General features: G+C 40.7%; 1 protein-coding gene across 1 annotated transcript in view; it reads left to right on the plus strand.

Annotated features, from left to right (window-relative positions):
- The window catches only part of LOC125998027 (asialoglycoprotein receptor 2-like), a 28,022-nt gene extending 19,150 nt beyond the window's left edge, over positions 1 to 8,872 (plus strand). Inside the window, exons 8-9 of the mRNA XM_049766232.1 lie at positions 8,357 to 8,463; positions 8,716 to 8,872. Coding sequence (XP_049622189.1) covers positions 8,357 to 8,463; positions 8,716 to 8,872 — 264 coding nt within the window. The remainder of the gene's footprint in view (positions 1 to 8,356; positions 8,464 to 8,715) is intronic.
- Positions 8,873 to 19,576: the final 10,704 nt, after the last annotated feature.

A 19,576-nucleotide genomic window follows, 5' to 3' on the forward strand; every position in this document is an offset into this window, starting at 1 on the left:
GCTCAGAAGTTGCTCTTGGCTTCTCGGGGGACCATATGGGACGCCGGGGGATCGAACCACGGTCCGTCCTAGGCTAGCGCAGGCAAGGCAGGCACCTTACCACCAGCGCCACCGCCCGGCCCCGTATGGTAAGCTTCTTATCATGGGCCCTCATCTCTATTCTCTCTGGTGTTATGCTGTGTTTTACTTTTCTTAAATTCCACGTGAGTGAGACTATTCTGTGCTTATTTCTCTCCCTTAACTTATTTCACGCAACATTATAGTCTCCAAATCCATTCATGTATAAGCAAATTGTTGAGTTTTTTTTTTTATCATAAATGGGTACTGGATTTGTTCAATACTTTCTCTACATTATTATATGATTATTATATGATCAGGATTTCTCTTTTATTGATCTGCTGTATTACATTGATTGACTTGTGTATTAAACTATTTTGTATCCCTGAGATGAAACCTATTCAATCAATGTATATGATTTTTTTTTATGAATTGATGGACTCTATTTGCTAGTATTTTGTTGAGGATCACTGCATTTATTTTCTTTTCTTTTTAAAATATTTTAAATAAGTTTATTTAAAGAAAATGTATCATAGTTGACATAACTGACCATAATACATTCGTTTCAGGATGACAGAAAGAGAAGTTATCAAAAATATAAATATAAATAAAATGAAAATCTAAAAAGAAAGGAAAAGAAAAGAAAGAGAATTGGAAAAAGAAAAGGAGAGTTCATTAGCAGTTATATTTGTGACAATTATTGTATCACCAATAAAGTCATTAATATAAGTACAGAATCTTTAGTATGCTCTTTTTTTAAGATAGTAGATGGACTAGAAAAAAAAGAAATATGTGTGGGGCTGGAAAAATAGCATGGAGGTAGGGCATTTGGCTTGCATGCAGAAGGACAGTGGTTTGAATCCCGGCATCCCATATGGTCCCCCAAGGCCTGCCAGGAGCGATTTCTGAATGTAGAGCCAGGAGTAACCCCTGAGTGCTGCTGGGTGTGACACAAAAACCAAAAAAAAAAAAATGTGTGTGGTAGTTGTTGTTGTTTGCATAAGCACAGCAAAATATGGGAGAAATTGGAAGGAGAAACCTTTGGCCTAAAAACATGGAGAACTCACCTCTGAAGTATTTTGGCAGAACACCAACTCCATGCTCCAGGCCTAATAGATTGTCCAACCCCTTAAGACATTCTGTATGGTCCCAGTAATAGTTCCTCACCATCACAGTTGTTGCTGTCGAGTTTCTGTAGTTATAGATCCTGGTTTCTCTGCAGGTCCTATGTCAAAGGCCCGGTGGTGTGTAGCGTCTTCTGGTTTTGTTTCACCTTTCGGTAACATTGCAGAGAATCCTCCCCTAAAAGCAGACTATTGTTCTTCCTAGGTTGTCAGGTTGTCAAAAGTGTCATTTTTGGAGTAAGTCGGTGCCATGGTGGTAGTGAAGCCTTCCTAGTTAGAATTCTTATTCTTGGGCCCGGAGAGATAGCACAGCGGCGTTTGCCTTGCAAGCAGCCGATCCAGGGCCAAAGGTGGTTGGTTCGAATCCCGGTGTCCCATATGGTCCCCCGTGCCTGCCAGGAGCTATTTCTGAGCAGACAGCCAGGAGTAACCCCTGAACACCGCCGGGTGTGGCCCAAAAACCAAAAAAAAAAAAAAAAATTCTTATTCCTGGTGATGGTGTAGAAAACCATGTTTGTTTCTGCAGATGGTATCCACGGTTCAGGGGTGAATGGTCAATGTTGGATCAAATGAAGTTTAAGCCAAGTCACTATCGGCATCTATTTTCATCAAAGATATTGGCCTGTAATACTTTTTTGGTGGTGTCTCTGTCTGCTTTTGGTATTAAGGTGCCATTAGTTTCATAGAAACTGTTTGGGAGTGTTACTGTTTCTTCAATTTCCTGGAAGAGTTCGGAAAGAATCGACAGGTCATTTTTAAAGGTTTGATAGAATTTATTAGTGAATTCATCTGGGCCTGGGTTTTTGTTTTGAGGAAGACTCTTTTTTTTTTTTTTTTGGTTTTTGGGCCACACCGGTGGTGCTCAGGGGTTACTCCTGGCTGTCTGCTCAGAAATAGCTCTTGGCAGGCTCAGGTGATCATATGGGATGCTGGGGATAAGACACAGGTCTGTCCCAGGTCAGCAGCAAGCAAGGCAAATGCCCAACCACTTTGCTATCACTCCAGCCCCTAATATCGTATTCTTTACTCTCCTATGCACCTTACTTGTTGGCTTTAATAGATGGGGGCAGCTTTTGTCATTAAATTTCATTAGCTTCATCCAGATACATTGTGATATTGCTCGTTTTCTTTATATTTTTGCTTTGAGTGACTCCTTTTAATATATAAAGCTAGTTTTTTTTAATTTTAGAAGTTTTATTGGAGGGAATACTAGGGTTTACTACTGGATTTATATTTAGAAATTACTCTTGGTATCTCTTGGAAACCATATGTAGTAGAGAGGATAAAACCTGGTTTGGCTACAAGCAAGTTTGCTCTGCTCTTTGCCTTCAGCTTATAGAAAAAAATTTAAAGTCTTTTTTTTTTTTTTTTTACAAATCTTTCACAGTTGGGGCCTGGCGGTGGCGCTAGAGGTAAGGTGCCTGCTTTGCCTGTGCTAGCCTTGGACAGACCATGGTTCGATCCCCCGGCGTCCCATATGGTCCCCCAAGCCAGGAGCAACTTCTGAGTGCATAGCCAGGAGTAACTCCTGAGCGTTACCGGGTGTGGCCCCCCCCAAAAAAAAATCTTTCACAGTTGTATTTGTGGTATATAGTGACAGTGAATTAGCGCCATTCCCACCACCAGAGTTGACCTTCTTCTGCCATAGTTCCCAGCATGCCTCCCATAACTCCACGTTGAGCTCCCTGGAATGCTAGTGTAACAGGTCCCTTTTGTGCAGTTTGTTGTAGGTTGAAGCTCTTGATTCTACTGTCGTTGACTTTGGTTTGGGTATTTCAGTTTGAGCATTTTTTTTATATCTGAGACTAGTTGCCTCTGGGTCCCATCCACAATTTTTTCTTTTCTCAGTTTGTAGGAAGATATAGAAATATGAGGCAGAACAAGATGATTGATGTTCTATGATCTGTAAAAACAAAGTGGACAGGAGTCCCTGTCTAGAAGCTATACATATAAATAAAACTAAACGGAGAAAGAAAAATAAAAAATAAAACAATTAACTAGGGGGCAGATGTGGCAGTTTTTTTTTTCATAGGTGCAGTAAATATTGGGGAAATTCGAAAGGAAATTCCCTTGGCCTAAGAGATACAGGGTGTCTCCACCCTTGAAGCATACTGTCATGAGACTGACTATAGGCTCCAGACATGTTAGTTGTCAAATCTTTCTTTATGGTGCCAAGAAACATTCTGCTTAGTCACCGTTATCAATGTCAGTTTTCTGTAGTTAGAAATCTTGGTTTTTGCACAGATCCTAGGATGAAGCCTAGAATAGAGTCTTTATTTATGATCCCAGGAAAAGTTTTGCTCAGTCGTGGTTGTTGTAGTCAGTCTTCTGTAATTAGTGATCTTGGGCTTTTTTTCTTTTTTAAGTTTTTGGTTTTTGGGTCACACCCAGTGGCGCTCAGAGCTTACTCCTGGCTCTGCTCTCAGAAATAGTTCCTGGTAGGCACCGGGGACTATCTGGGATGCCGGGATTTGAACCACCATCTGTCCTGAATCTGCTGTGTGCAAGGCAAACACCCTATCATTGTGCTATCTCTCTGGCCCCTGACCTTTTTTTTTTTTGCACAGGAGGGTCTCCTGATTTTTATCTCACCTCTAGGTGATGAGGTAGGGCAACCTGACCTTAAATCAAGAGCCTTGCTCTTACCTCATCATCAGGGTGTCATATGAACCTACCCTGGCACAAATTGGTGCCAAGAGGCATTAGGTCCTCCCCCTGTGGGGAGTTTGATTCCTGGTGTTGGTGCAGGGCACTATGCCAGTTCTAAGGTTGGGATCCGAAGTTTGGACAGTCAATGTCTGATCACTTGAGGCCTAAGTTGAGTCCTCATGACAAATGTTCAGGGTGGAAGGTGCTCCTGTGTTGTTTTAATATAAGTTAAAGAGTCCTACTGTTGGTAGGAGGATCGTGAGGCTTTTTTCTGCTGGCTGGGCCCAGCTCCTGCAGCCCCTATGGCCTGGCAGGCCTGAAGGTTGTAGGATGAGGACAGAGATTCACCAAGCAGTCAGATAAAGTGCTAGGAGTCAGCCAGCTTTATTTCACGTTCCTAACCTAACACATACATTTTCTCTCGTGGCTTCTATGCGGAGCCTTTACCTAACAGTTACTTCTCTACTTTTTCTGGCTCTCTCAGTCTCTGTCTCTCTTTCAGCTGCTTTTTCCAGGTTTCCTTGTTGACTAACTCCCTTTGCTGCTTCTTTGTTGATGCTCAATTGCTGATGCTGAATCTGATGCTAAATTGCTGATACTGAATCTAATGCTGAATCTCTCTGTTGATTCTTGCTTCTGTCCCTCACTTCTGCCACTCTTCTGACTCTCTTTGACTCTCCTTCTTAATCCCTCTATCCCCCAGTCAGCCTTCCCTATCATTCTCTCATTCTAGGTATGGGCAATTCTGATCATTCAGGTGGGATAAATACCTTTTTGTATGATTATGATAAGTCTAGAATATCCGAGTTTCTTTTCATAAGCTTCTATAAACAAAATCACAAGAACATTTCTGCAGATAATACAGTTTGAAAATAAGCTGCTATGTAAGATACACAATATAACATAGCAATTGAGAAACATTCACTAGGATAGCTGAGAACTTTCAAAACTAACATATATTTTCCCAGAATTGTGCAAACAATTATTAAAGCACTAAGTTAGATACAACATTTTCTGTTTGCAATGGGGCTTAGAACAAAACAGTAAGACCATAAATAAAACACAATTTAACCAGCAAGACAATGACCAATGCAAATAGGGTCAAGATTTTTAACCTGAACCAAAGTGAAGATGCTGGAAGTTCTGAAAGCAGCTTCTCTTTTATTGGTTTTCAGTTGGTATTGCTCGAACATCTTCTCAATCTTCACCTTCTGTGTTAGGCTGCCAAGGGCAAGTGGGCTGGAATCTGGGTTGTGTGGAATCCACTCCTCTGCCTGAAACTAGTCCCTTTCCAAGGAGATTTCTTTCTGGCTTTTTTCCAGTCAGTGACCTCTATTTGCAGTTTGGGAGGCTGTGGTTCTCAGAAAAGACACCTTTGGGAGGAGAAAGGTCAGATGCCTAGGCCTCTGCAGGGAAGATCCAAGTTTTCAGCTCTCCCCCTTCATTTTTAGTGCATGTCCCACCTGAAGGAACCTCCACCATGTTCAGAACAGATGCCACATGTGTTTTTTGTTATAAAAGGAAATGTATATGTTAGGTTAGGGTTTTGAAATAAAGCTGGCTGACTCCTAAAACTTCATCTGACTGTTTTGTGAATTTTTTTTGCCATCATCCTACAACCTGCCAGGCCATAGGGGCTGCAGGAGCCTGGCCCAGCCAGCTGAGAAAGGCCTCACCAATCCCCTACCAACTCTAGGACTTTTTAATTTAAATTAAAACAACAAATGGCACCCAAACCTTGGACTGACTTGAACCCTGGGCCCAATAAGAAGACTGCAACAATGGTGATGTCTTTGACCTTATGATGACTTGTCACAGCTTTGTTAAGCTGGACTGAGAATGGAGAGCCCAGAACACACCTGGCATCTGTTTTGAACATGGTGGAGGCTCCTTCAGGTGGGACATACACTAGAAATAAAGTGGAGAGAGCTGAAAATTTGGAACTAGCTCCACCCCAGATGCCTAGGCACCCAGCCTACTCCTACAAAGGTGCCTTTTCTGAGGACCATGGCCTTTCAAACTACAAATAGAAGTCACTAATTGGAAAAAATCTAGAAAGAAATTTCCTTAGAAAAGGACTGGTAGCAGGCAGAGGAATAGGATTTCTCGAAACCCAGATGACCTTGACAGCCAACCACAGAAGGTGAAGATTCAGAAGATGGAGGATCCAAGACCAGGTGAAGACAAACAAAGGAGAAGCTGTTTTCAGAACTTCCAGCATCTTAACTTTGATTTAGGTTAAAACTCTTGACTCTTATTTGCATCGGTCATTGTCTTGCTGGTTAAATTGTGCTTGATCTATGGATCTTACTGTTTTGTTCTAAGCCACACTTCAAACAAAAATTTTTGTATCTAACTTTAATATTTGTTTGCACAATTCTGGGGAAATGTATGTTAGCATTTTGAAAGTTCTCAGCTATCCTAGTGAATGTTTCTCAATTGCCATGTTATATTGTGTATCTTACGTAGCTGATTATTTCTGAATTGTATTATCTGCAGAAATGCTCTTGTAATTTTGTTTATAGAAGTTTATGAAAAGAAACGTGGATGTTCTAGATGTATCAATAATACTTCTGTCATAATACGAAAAAAGTGGAGAACGTGGGTATCTCCTTCTCCAATTTCCTATTTATCTCACCTCAATGATCAGAATTGCCCACACCTAGAATTGGCAGGTAGAGGAGTCTCCATGGGGGGATAGAAAGATTAAGAAGGACAGCTAGAGAGAGAGAAGAGTGGCAGAAGTGAGGAGCAGAAGCGAGAATCAACAGATTCAACACCAGCAGTTGAGCATCAGCAAAGAAGCAGCAGCAGTAGCATCAGCAAAGAAAGTTAGTCAACAAGTCAGAAAGCATCTAAAAGGGAGACAGAGGCTGAGAGAGCCAGGAGGAGAGAAATAGCTGCTAGGTAAAGGCTTTGCATAGAAGCCATGGGAGAAAATGCATATATTAGGTTAGGACTGTGAAATAAAGCTGGCTGACTCCTAACACTTTATCTGACTGCTTTGTGAATCTCTCTGTCTTCATCCTGCAACCTTCAGGCCTGCCAGGCCATAGGGCTGCAAAAGCTGGGCCCAGTCAGCTGAGAAAGGCCTCACCATCCCCACAACCAAAGATAGGACTCTTTAATTTATATTAAAACAATTGTAAAATTTATGGATTCTTATCCGTTTTAGATAAGAACTTGTTTCTATACATAAAATTTCCCTATTTTAGTTTGCCTGTGCAAAAAGAAATGATATTATATTGTTAGTGCTTTTGGGGGGTAAAAATGACTATCTATACAATCTGTGTGCCCTGCTTTTGACCTGAGCTCTTATCCCAAGCAAGACTTTTCTAGTAGAATTTCCTTTTAAGCAGAATGTAAACAACAACAACAAAAAAAAGGGAGATGGAGGAAGCAAAGTCGTATTTAAAAATGTTTTTCTTATCATGCTCTCTTTTCTTCTGGACCATATTTTCCAAAAAGGAGCATCATTATCACTCCTCCCAGGCATCATCTTGTGACTATTTAAAACCACCTTTTTCTCTGTATTTTTTCATTCCTTTCTTTTATATTTTAGATGTGTTTTTATGTTGTCACTCTTTACCACTTATTTTTGGGGGGGGGTCACACATATCTGTACTCAGGGCTTACTCCTAGGTTTGAACTCAAGGATCAGACTTGAAGGGGCTCGTTCCAGGCTAGTTGCACGAATGTCAATGCATGAGCATCATGGGGTATGGCTCAAAAACAACAACAACAACAAAATAGGTGAATACATCATCTTACACCAGCTTTGCAACCAGGGAACATAAATCTTCCCAATAACCATAGCTGTAACAGAAAGTTATGGGGAGTGGGGAGTGAGTTTACCTTCTAATAGTATGCATGAGTCCTAGAGATCTCTGTCAGGCTACTTACAATCCAGTTCTTACATTAGGGGCTGGCTGGGTTTCCCCTTATAACAAGGACATCCTCTTACTCTCAGCACTGACTGCAAGGTGGGCAGCTAATTAAGTCAGAACAGGATTCTGGGGAGAGATACCCAAGCTTGGAAGCTTGGGGTCTGGCAAATCTCTGAAATAACAGCTATGCAACAGGATTAGGGGCAAATATAACACAAGAACCTTAGTGGGTTCTGAGATCAATGGGGTTCACAGACACAAGAATAGCCGCTGTGATTTGGGAGTAAAGGAGAACCAAGGCCAAGGCACAATAATGAACTTTGGCACTGGATTGACTCTCAGACACTACCTATTCTCATAAGCCTCTTTAAGGACACAATATAGAGGGTTATGTGAGGATTAAATGAAACAATTCTTGTAAAGCCCTTAGTGTGAGGCCTAGTCCAATGAATATTTACTAAATAGCTTCACTAAATAGTTCACTAAATGTTCACTAAATGGTTATAGAAAAAAAAGCAAAGATTTTGTTATATTGATGTTATACTTAGGGTAAATCAGGTTGGTGAAGGCTGAGGGAAATAACTAATGCCTGCATGGAGGTATAAGGAACTAGAACCTTCCTTTCTGCTTGCTTTCCAGAAATTTCTTGAACCACACACTCAGTCCTTCAATAACTGGATAGGTCTCACTGACAGTGATGGCTCCTGGAAATGGGTGGATGGCACAGACTATAAGTCTAACTACAAGTAAGGAAACACATCCCCTCCCCCCACCATTTGTTAATTTGGCCTGTGAACAGCATCTGACCTTCAATCCCAATATATGTCCATTTCAAATACACCTTCCCTCTCTCCGACCTCCTAGAAACCTCAACCTTCAACACTGTTTCTATTCCCTGAACAGTCCCTTCACCAAGATTGCATGCTATTTTGAAGCTGGGGTGCATGTGACTTGAATTGAGGGTAGTTCAGAGCTTGAGTTTTGTCTTGCCTTTATAGGAACTGGGCTCGACTTGAGCCAAATAACTGGAAGGGTCGTGAGGTGGATGCATATGAGGACTGTGCTGAAATCCGATGGGATGGCCTCTGGAATGATGATATATGCTCACAGAAGAAACGGTGGGTGTGTGAGATGAAGACTAACTTTACCATCTAGGAGCTCTTACTGTAAAGAAAAAATTTCCCTGAGTTTCCTGACTGCCCTGATCACCTACCCCCCTTCACAATTCTGGGAACTTGTCAACCCAGTTATAGTTTAACTGCTTTTCTGTTCTGACATGGTTTTGACCTGGTCATGTTAACCCTGTAAGCTTACAACTAAACCTTGCAAAAATGTGATTGAGCAAATGCCAGATGTCATGTACTTCCTGAAGCAAATCAATCTACTGTAACTTTCTATTGTTTGAAATACTATATACATCTTGTAAGCCCATGGCTCAGGGCTGGCAGTTTCTGGCTTATGCTGGATTCTAGCACAGCCCCTTCATATGCTTATAAGAAAATAAATCCCCTGCTTTTGCATGAGACTGTGGTCTTGGTGTCTTTGAATGGCACATCATTCTCCTGGACTTAACATTGGAGGTTCCACCGAGATATTCACGCCTGTTCAGGGACATCAACACCTCACCTCGAGGTTTTGAGGACATCGGAGCCTAGGAGGTAAAATTTGCACTTGGTGTGGGTAGTGTGACTGCCGTAAGGGTCCGCAAGGGTTCTAGGTGGCAGCTGACAGATGTGTCTAGAAGGCCGCAGGTCACAGATCTCAGTGAGGTTTGGGGATTCCGAGGATGCTCGGAAGCCCCTTCTGTAAGTATACCCTTTTGTAAGTAAGTGGTATACATTTGTAAACTGCTCAAGAATTAGGACCTAGGTCGGACTTTGTCTGTCTGTCTGCTACTGTTTTGTGTGAGTTGTTTCTCCTTGTCTTGTGTGACTTGCTTTTCTTGAGGAGCCCTAGGGAGAAGTGGCCAGAGGGGCCCTTCTCATCAGGGAGGAGGTCGGGCGAGGCCTCCTCAGCAGGGAACAGAAATCTTGGCTCCAAACGAGGAGACTCTACGGAGCTCCAAGGATCAGTGCAAGTCCCTGTCGGGCTTTCCAAATTGGGCGTGAGCCCTTCGCAGATCCTTTCAGGTTGGTTTGATTTCATTTTGATCTCATTTTTTTAAATTTTGGTTTCATTTTTTTTGGCTTTCCTCTTTGATTTATTTTCTTCTGTCTCTCTTTCCTCAAACTGGAAGTTACTCAGTGAGGGAAAAATCTCTCCTGGAGAGGTGTGGAGTTCATTGGGCATGGCCCAGAGAGCAAAAGAAATTTGTGAAAGTTTAAAGTGAGAGTGAGGACCGGTCAGTGTGAGTGATGAAGTGCTTCGCAGATGTGTGGGGAATCTGTGTGATATCTGATTTCTTGACTGTTATTATCTATTGCCTTTTCTTAGTCAACCATGGAGCAGGCTCAGACTGCTCAGGCCAAGGTCTCTTGCTGGCGAACTTCCCAGAGGTGCAGAAAATGGTGTTAAGTGACAATTTCTATACTTGTTATTTTCTGTTTAATTGTTTTTTTATCTGTTTTTGTATTTCAAGGCAGGCTCTGTTAGGGACAGGGCAGGGTGGTGGTCGCAAACTCTGCCTCCTTACTGGCAAGAAGGACTGAAATTTGTCCTGGAGAGGCCGGACTTTGTGACTAAACACCTCAGCCGAAAGGTAAAAACCAGAAAAATCTTAAGAGCTGCCATCTTGTTTCTGGCTGGGAAGCTAAGAAATTGGTCAGTTAAAAATTCTTTACTGGAACTTATCCAAGAAAGGGAAAATTACCCAACTCCCCTCCCACCCCCCCCCACCCCCGGTTTACATATCAAAGGAGAGATGTGGTTGGGAGTCCAGAAGGAAAAATTGCGTCTTTAAATCTCTTGGAGAAATTCCTCTGACTTAAAGGTTTCTTAGAATAAATAATTTGGTGGAAAATGTTGCAAATTATTGTAATTAACTTTTCTGATGAAACTGAGTTGTAATACAGACTGAAAAATGTCACCTGCCGTAAGGAATTCCACCCACCCTAAGAAATTATCAATTGGGCCCGGAGAGATAGCACAGCGGCATTTGCCTTGCAAGCAGCCGATCCAGGACCAAAGGTGGTTGGTTCGAATCCCGGTGTCCCATATGGTCACCTGTGCCTGCCAGGAGCTATTTCTGAGCAGACAGCCAGGAGTAACCCCTGAGCATCGCCAAGTGTGGCCCAAAAACCAAAAAAAAAAAAAAAAAGAAAAAAAAAAGAAAAAAAAAGAAATTATCAATCAGTTCAGAGACAGGTTCCAACAGCATTGTAATGTGGGAATAATACAAATTTTTATATTTCTATTTCTGTTAAAAATAATATTAATTTTAAGAGGCCAAAACTGTTGGAAAATGTTGTGGTTAGCATTTTGATAATATTGTTAATCTTGTGAACGCTTAATATTGTTGAGATAACTAAATCTAGATAACATTATGAAATTTAATGTGGTTTTAAGGTCTTAATGTAAAAATGCCTAGATTGTCTTTACTAAGTGTATTAGAGAAAACTTGGTCCTGTCAGATGGAAGTAATTCTAGCAATTTGTTTTCTAATTGGGAAAAATAAAAGAAATAAAAAAATTTAAGTATTTGTATAAAGTGAAGACCTTTGAAAATTGAAGTAAAATTAGTCATATTTAATATCTCTAAGGTTTTTATAACTTAAGTTACACTGTAGTGCTTGGATGGTTACAATACCTACTTCTCATTTGCTGAAGTTGCATCTAGTAAAGCCTAAGTAACTTGGTAATTGGAATTTAAGATATAATATGTTCTGGACACTGTTATAAATTTGGAATTTTAATCAATAAACAGGGTAAATTTATAGTAAACTCATTTGGACCTATGATAAGTTATAGAGCAGTAAGAGATTGTAAGATAAATTTTTAGAAACTGCAAAATGCTATGTCTAAATAGTTAAAGAAAAATGACCATTTTGGATAAAGTTCTAAGTTGTTTAGAAAAGTAAAGTAATTAAAATTGAGTGAAAAGATCAGACTTTAAGAATTATAACTCCTCTAGATTGTAAATTTAAAATACTTTTAAGAAAAAAAATTTTTTTTGTGGTTTTTGGGTCACACCCGGCAGTGCTCAGGGGTTATTCCTGGCTCCATGCTCAGAAATTGCTCCTGGCAGGCACAGGGGACCATATGGGACGCTGGGATTCGAACTGATGACCTTCTGCATGAAAGGCAAACGCCTTACCTCCATGCTATCTCTCCAGCCCCACTTTTAAGAAAATTTATGTTTTGCTTTGGTCTAGAAATTTTGTCATATCTGGTATATAGAAATTTTAACATGAAATACTTATAAGTACAATAGGAAATCATAGCTTTTAAAAACTTATTTAATGTTTTAATTAAAAGTCTTATCAAATATTATTTATGTAGGAGGATATGTGATTACACAAAATGAAAAGATATGAATTTAATTCTGGGAAACAAAACTCTGAGAAAGAGCAGCCAGTTAGAAAAACTGAAGGAAATTTGTAGAGTGAATTTAGAAAGGAAAAATTTGAGAATGTGTAAAAGGAACTGAGGAGGTGTACTAAGAAATAAACTATCAAATTAAGTTAGATTATTACTGTTATAACTATTAAAATGCTGCTAACTCAAGAATTAGCCAATGTTTTGTGTAAAAGAAGTTTGAATGTTTTAAACCATGTTATAGTGTTCATATGTTATTGGGTGAAAATGAAATAATAATGAGGTATTATAAACACCTAAAAATTACATAAAGGTTTTTAAAGGAAATAATCAAGAATATAAGAAAAACATTGAGGTTCAGTTTAAAGGTGTTTTAAAAAAATAGTGATTGTTAATTGTATATTTTTTTAGAAGTCTAAAGTCTGCCAGAAAATTTTGTATAATTTGTGCAATAAATTGCTGGTGTCTAATATGTTTTCTGCTTTAAACTGAGGCCAGAAGAATAAGCAAACTTCTACTCTCTGTATGTTGAATTAAGCATGATTAAAACGCTTTTCCAATTTTTCATTATTTGCTGCCAAGAATATTAATAAGTGTATTACAAGGAGTGTTGTAAATATAGTCATGGTTTAAAGAATTAAAAATATAGGAACTCTTATTGTAAAAGCCTCTAGACAATAATTAGGATTTTCTGTGCCAAATTTATTAACATTTGCTTTTTCTTTCCTCCTAGCACCTTTTAGTACCGTTTTTATGTCACAGCATCAGTTTGCTTTGCATGAAATACAAACAGGTGAATTTCCTCTCTGCATGAGGAGTAATCCCCGTGCAAACAGGGAATCTTAAAATTAGTAAGGGGACCCCAGAGCCCTCTTTCGGGGAAAATAATCAGGCTTGAGGTGGTGTGATGAGCAGGCACCTTTAGGCATCTGGCTAACAAAACCAGGAAGACACCAAGATGTATGGCCTGAGAAAGAAAATGGGAGATTTCCTAGGAGTTTCTGGACCTGCACTAACTGGCCACAGCCATTCTCACCCTCCACCCTCAGTCTCAAGAAAACAGGATTTGAGGTCAGAGTCTCTTCCAAACCTGAAGAGGAGTGGAACAGGCAACCTCTAGGAAAATCCTGCAGAGGGTGAAAGACAACAGCCATCCATGAAATCATCACGCTGAACTAACCAACTTGTTCTTACATCAGCCTAGCCTAAGTGACTGTGACGTGACAAACCTGCTGTGTCCCCACCTTATCCTCAGAAATTCTTTGTGAGTAATGGGGGTGCCCCAGATGGAGATTTCTCCAGTAGTATTGTGTTTATGCAAAGGAAAAAGCCAAAAAAATTTCAAATATCTGGCAAGGTGCAGGGTGGAGGTGGAGAGAAAGATAATTTTTATAATTAAAGTAAAGTAACCTATGTGTGGAAGCATTCTCATTAATTGTACTAGAACAGGTCATAAATTGTAAATACAAGCATTAGTCTAATTAAAAGTAAATCAGAGCTGTGTTTGTTAATAATGCTATGATGCTTTGATTTTTGTTGTTTAACTTGTGTTATCATTAATTGTTACACACCAGGTGTAAGAGACGGTTCTCTTAGATACAGAACAAGTGAGAAACCCCCAGGAACATCTTCATAAGTCTTTTTCAGATACTTCTCAGAAGCCCACAGCCCGGGTAGTCAGTGGCCTGGATGGACTATCTGGTGACCTCAAAGGACCCCCCCCTGCATATCCATCTGACTCAACTTCCTGGACCAGGGCAAAATGAAGATCACCTAATGTATCAGATGACACATGGGACTGTGAAACCACCGGCCAGGCATACTGGAAGCTCACTTCCAGTTGGGACTGGATTGTGATAACCAGAATTGTAGTAGGGGGCATAAAAAGGAACGCCTTGCATTGCCCTTGAAGTTTTTTATCTGGCCTCCAATTATTGTGTGCTAATTCAGGAGCTGCCCAGAGTGCTATATTATAATTCTGATTCCTTTAAGGCAAGGTTTAATAGCTGCTCCACCCGGTACCCTCTAGAACCAGTTTCCCTCACCCTGGCAGTCATCCTAGGGATGGGGGTAGCTGCTGAAATTAAAACAGGAACAACTGCGCTCTTAAGGGGGCCAATCAAATCAGTCAGCTTAAAACAGCCGTCAGGCAGGATCTAAGAGAAATAGAAACCTCAGTTCGAGCTCTCAAGGACTTGCTAACTTCCCTGTCAGAAGTTGTGCTCCAGAATAGAAGGGGGTTAAATCTCTTTGAACAGGAAAGTGGGCTTTGCGTAGCCCTCAAAGAAGAATGTTGTTATTATACTGATTACACTGGGGTCGTACAGGCATCCATGGACAGACTTAAAAAGAGGCTAGACGAAAGGGAACAAAAATACTGAGTTCAAGACAATTGGTTTCAGTCCTGGTTCAATCAGTTCCCCTGGCTAACAACCCTAATATCTGCCATTACAGGCCCGCTTGTGCTCCTGCTGCTATTACTGACTATAGGACCTTGCACCATTAATTGTCCAGTGACTTTCATTCAAGAACGAGTGGGGGCAGTAAAATTAATTATTATAAGGCAGCAGTATGAGGCACTTAATCAAACAACCCAAGATCTCTAGAGATCAAACAAAAGAAAAGGGGGATGTAAAGGAAAAATTTCCATGAGTTTCCTGACTGCCCTGATCACCTACCCCCCTTCACAATTCTGGGAATTTGTTGACACAGTTATAGTTTTTCTGTTCTGTTCTGCTTTTCTGTTCTGACATGGTTTTGACCTGGTCATGTTAACGCTGTAAGCTTGCACCTAAACCTTGCAAAAATGTGATTGAGCAAATGCCAGATGTCATGTACTTCCTGAAGCAAATCAATCTACTGTAACTTTCTATTGTTTGTAATACTATATACAGCTTGTAAGCCCCTGGCTCAGAGCTGGCAGTTTCTGGCTTATGCTGGATTTTAGCACAGCCCCTGCATATGCTTGTAAGAAAATAAACCCTCTGCTTTTGCATGAGATTGTGGTCTTGGTGTCTTTGAATAGCACATTGTTCTCCTGGACTTAACATGACCTCCTGTAGATCTATCTAACATGAATCTCACTCAGCCCTGATTTCAACTTTTCTACCAGGAATTTTGAAGAAAGGAATAAAGTGAGAAGCAGGGAGGAAGAATTACTAAATGAGAGAGAAGATGCCAAGCTGAGGTTCCAATTCATTTTGTAATTTATTGTCATTGTTATACTTTAAATTTTTTCATTGGAGCAGAAAAGAAGAAACAAATATTTGGAGTTCTGTGTAGACTGGTTGTTGGGAACTGGGAAAGACAAGGTGAAAAGTGGAGTAAATAGGGCTTGTTTAAAATTCTAGATAGCTGCTTTGATATAGTCATATGAGACACAGGTCAGAGAGGAGAAAGAATAGGCTTAAAATCAGAACAGTCAGTGGAAATCACTGAGGAAGGTGGAGAGGAACCAGTTGGATTAGTGTTTGGATAGGGGTGGGATAATATCCACATCCTGAGGAGTTCCTGAAAGAAGCAAAGTTCCCTGCAGTTTTTGATCTTCTCCAGGAGAGGTTTCATCTATCACCACTACTTCACTGGCATTCCAAGAATTGTGTACTAAATCTGCAAAAACAAGTAAAAATGTCTTCTCAAAGGAGAAGGAAAGATACTTTCCATTGTTTTTATCATGCTTTTTAAACTCCAAACAGTTCCTAGCTTAAGATATCTCCACTATTTTTTATAGTGGATAAAGATCACCTTAAAAATCAGTTGCAAACTAACCTTAAAAAGATCTATACGGGGGCCGGAGAGATAGCATGTAGGTAGGGCATTTGCTTTGCATACAGAAGGATGGTGGTTCGAATCCTGGCATCCCATATGATCCTTCAGCCCACCAGGAGCGATTTCTGAGCACAGAACCAGAAGTATCTCCTGAGCACCACAGGATGTGATCCAAAAACAAACAAACAAACAAACAAAAGATCTTTATGCAAGGGTTAAAACAAGGATTTGGACCAATAGCACACCATGTAGAACATTTGCACTCAGCTGATTATTCCATAGAACAGGTAGGATAAGGGACCAATCCAGAGGTACTTATAGTCCATGAGTGACAAGCACCAGTAAAGAATTACCCTGAATAGAATGAAAACCGGTTATTCCCACTTCTTAATTTCATAGAAAATACAGAAATATGAGGTAAAACAAAATAATTCATGTCCCAAAGTTCTATGAAAAAGGTGTGCCCCTATCTAAAAGATAAAAAAGGTGGCAGTTTGTTGTAAAACAGATTAATTATGGAGTGTTGGATGGAGGTGGATGATGGTGAGATGGATAGAGAGGCCTTTCTCCTCCAGCTCAGGTCTCTCTCCTGCAACTCTCTTCAGCCGGCAGGTCTGAGGATTCAGGCGAGCCACATGGAAATGATCCACAGACAGTTAGGTTTCAGGAGATATAAGTTTTATTCAAGACCCTAGCCAACAGGTGTGGCTCCTATCATAACCTTCTACGCTGGATTCATAATCAGTCCTGCATCCAACATGTTTCTTTTCCCTCCATCCTGCCAGCTCTCTCTCGCTGAATCTCTCTCATCCTATCCTCCAAATCCTCTTCCTGCCCCTGAGGCAAACCTTCTGATATCTCCCAAAGACCCCTCCCAGAAATGGGCAGGTCTTACTATCCTGTAAGGTTATGTAGAAGATGGGGGTGGGGTGACATCTCCCCGTCTCTGAATAAATAATGAGAAAGGGTAATAAACTTTTGTTTTCCTGACTTCGCCAGCCAAAGGCAGGAATCTTAATATTTCCATAGCAACAAAGTTTAAAGTGAAAATTAACATATCAGCCTTTCCCATAAACATAACTTCTCTGCAAAATATACCTGTAACTTAAATTTTTCTTAATGCTTATTTACCAAGCACTATCCTGGAACTTCCTTGCTCCTATTCTTCTTAATGCTATTTAACCAAGCATTTTTTTTCTAGAACTTTCTTGTTCCTATTAACCTTTTACTAAACCAATTACAAGAACATTTATACAGAAAATACATTTAAAGGGCCCGGAGAGATAGCATAGCGGCGTTTGCCTTGCAAGCAGCCGATCCAGGACCAAAGGTGGTTGGTTCAAATCCCGGTGTCCCATATGGTCCCCCCGTGCCTGCCAGGAGCTATTTCTGAGCAGACAGCCAGGAGTAACCCCTGAGCACCGCCGGGTGTGGCCCAAAAAACAAAAAACAAACAAACAAACAAAAAAAAGAAAATACATTTAAAAACAGGCTACACATTAATGCATATAATAAAACATTATGCAGTTGGGAACATTAATTATGGAAAACTATAAAGCACATTTAAATCAGCAAGAAAATGACTTAGATAAGAGATACACCTGAAACAAAATTAGATGCAGGTGGTTTTAAATCAAATTTTTCAGTTGGGTTTCGCTGTTTTCTCCCAATTTTTAAATTTTATTTAAAATTTTATTTCATCACCAAGACCAATTGTCCAAACATGAAAAGTCTGTGGGGTCTCCCATTTTAACCCATCATCAAATTGTCCAGAAACTGGGCTTCTCCCAGGAAACTCACCATGTGGCTTCACTACCATGAAATCCTGGCCTGCAGGTTTTCTGGGGCTTTGGTTCACTCACGTCATTCCACTCCTTTGGTCAGGAGGGCGAGTCCCAGTAGGAGCTGCACGTGCACCTGCCACCTCTGGCCTGCTTGCGAGCTTTCCACTGTTTCTCTGTCTTGCCCAGCAGCAGAGCCACAGCTTCTTGATTGCAGCTTCTCAGCTGGGCATGTCTGGGTGTTCAGAGTTCAAAGTTATCCAAGCTGAGAGTCCGAAATTTCAAAAGTCGAAATCCATGTCCAGGCTGAAGGTCATAATCTGAAATCAGTTCACTCTCAAAGTCTTTTTTCTCATCCTTTTCCAATCAAGGCTCTCCATCAATTTCTGAGTAGGCCGAGGTCTTTGGAAAAAGGACCTTTTGCAGCAAAATCCCAGTCTTGGGCCTCAGATAGGGGTGATCCAAGCTTTCATTTCCCCTTTTTCACTGGCCCCTCTGCCCATATAAGGGGACTCCTCCATCTTAAAAATGACTCCACGTGGCCCAAGGTATTGGGCTCACTCCAGCTGAAAAGAGCCAAAATTAATCACAAGAACAAAAATCTCATGATTGTTGGCTTCTTGGTTCAGGGTTTAAATCAAAGTTTGAGCACCATTGTGTTGTATAACAGTCCTGGATAGTGATGGATGATGGTGAGATGGATGGAGAGGCCTTTCTCCTCCAGCCCAGGCCACAGTCCTGCAACTCTTTTCAGCCAGCAGGTCTGAGGGTTCAGGATGGCCACACGGAAATGATCCATGGACAGTCAGGTTTTAGGAGACATCAACTTTATTTAGGACCCTAGCCAACAGGTGTGGCTTCTATCATAACCTTTTACACAGGATTCAAATCAGCCCTGCATCTAACATGTTTCTTTCCCTCCATCCTGCCAGCTCTCTCTCACTGAATCTCTCTCAATCTATTCTCCAAATCCTCTTTCTGCCCCTGAGGCAAATCTTTTGATACCTCCCAAAAACCCCTCCCAGAAATGGGCAGATCTTACTATCATGTAAGATTAAGTAGAAGATGGGAGTGGGGTGACAGCAGTTTTTACATAGGCACAGCAAAAGTTGGGAAAAATAGAAAAAATCTTCTGGCCTAAAAACATGTTATTCCCACACATGAAGCATCTCATCACAGGACCAACTACAGGTTCCAGGCATACTAATTTGTCTAACCTTAAATTCTTCCTTCCTGGCCCAAAGAAAAGTTTTTATTACCACAATTATCATAGTAAGACTTCAGTAATTAGAGATCTTATTTTTACAATGATCCTGTGTCAAAGTCAAGGATTCATGAAATCATGAAATGTCTCCTGGTTTTATCTCACTGTCAGGTAGCTTGGCAGGGAATCCCACCCCGAAGGCAAGTAGTTGCTGATTTCCAAGTTATCAGGGTGGCATAGAGCCCACCATAGGGCAAGTAGGTGCCAGGGCAGCACTAGGGCATACACTGGTAGGTGTTAGTATGCCCCTGATGTTGATGAAGAAAACTGCCAGTTCCAAAGATGTGTTTGAAGGTGAATGGCTGATGTCCTAAGTCAAGTCACTATGACAAATGTTTAAGGTGGCAGGCCCCCCTGCAACAAAAAAATTTGGGAGCCTCCATTTCTATAGATAGGAACTTTTATTTATTTATTTTATTAATATCTTTATTTAAACACCTTGATTACAAACATGATTGTGGTTGGGTTTCAGTCATGTAAAGAACACCCCCCTTTACCAGTGCAACATTCCCATCCCCAATGTCCCAAATCTCCCTCCTCCCCATCCCACCACTGCCTGTACTCTAGACAGGCT

The sequence above is a fragment of the Suncus etruscus genome, chromosome 20, assembly GCF_024139225.1.
Source record: "Suncus etruscus isolate mSunEtr1 chromosome 20, mSunEtr1.pri.cur, whole genome shotgun sequence".
NCBI classification, from domain to species: Eukaryota; Metazoa; Chordata; class Mammalia; order Eulipotyphla; family Soricidae; genus Suncus; species Suncus etruscus.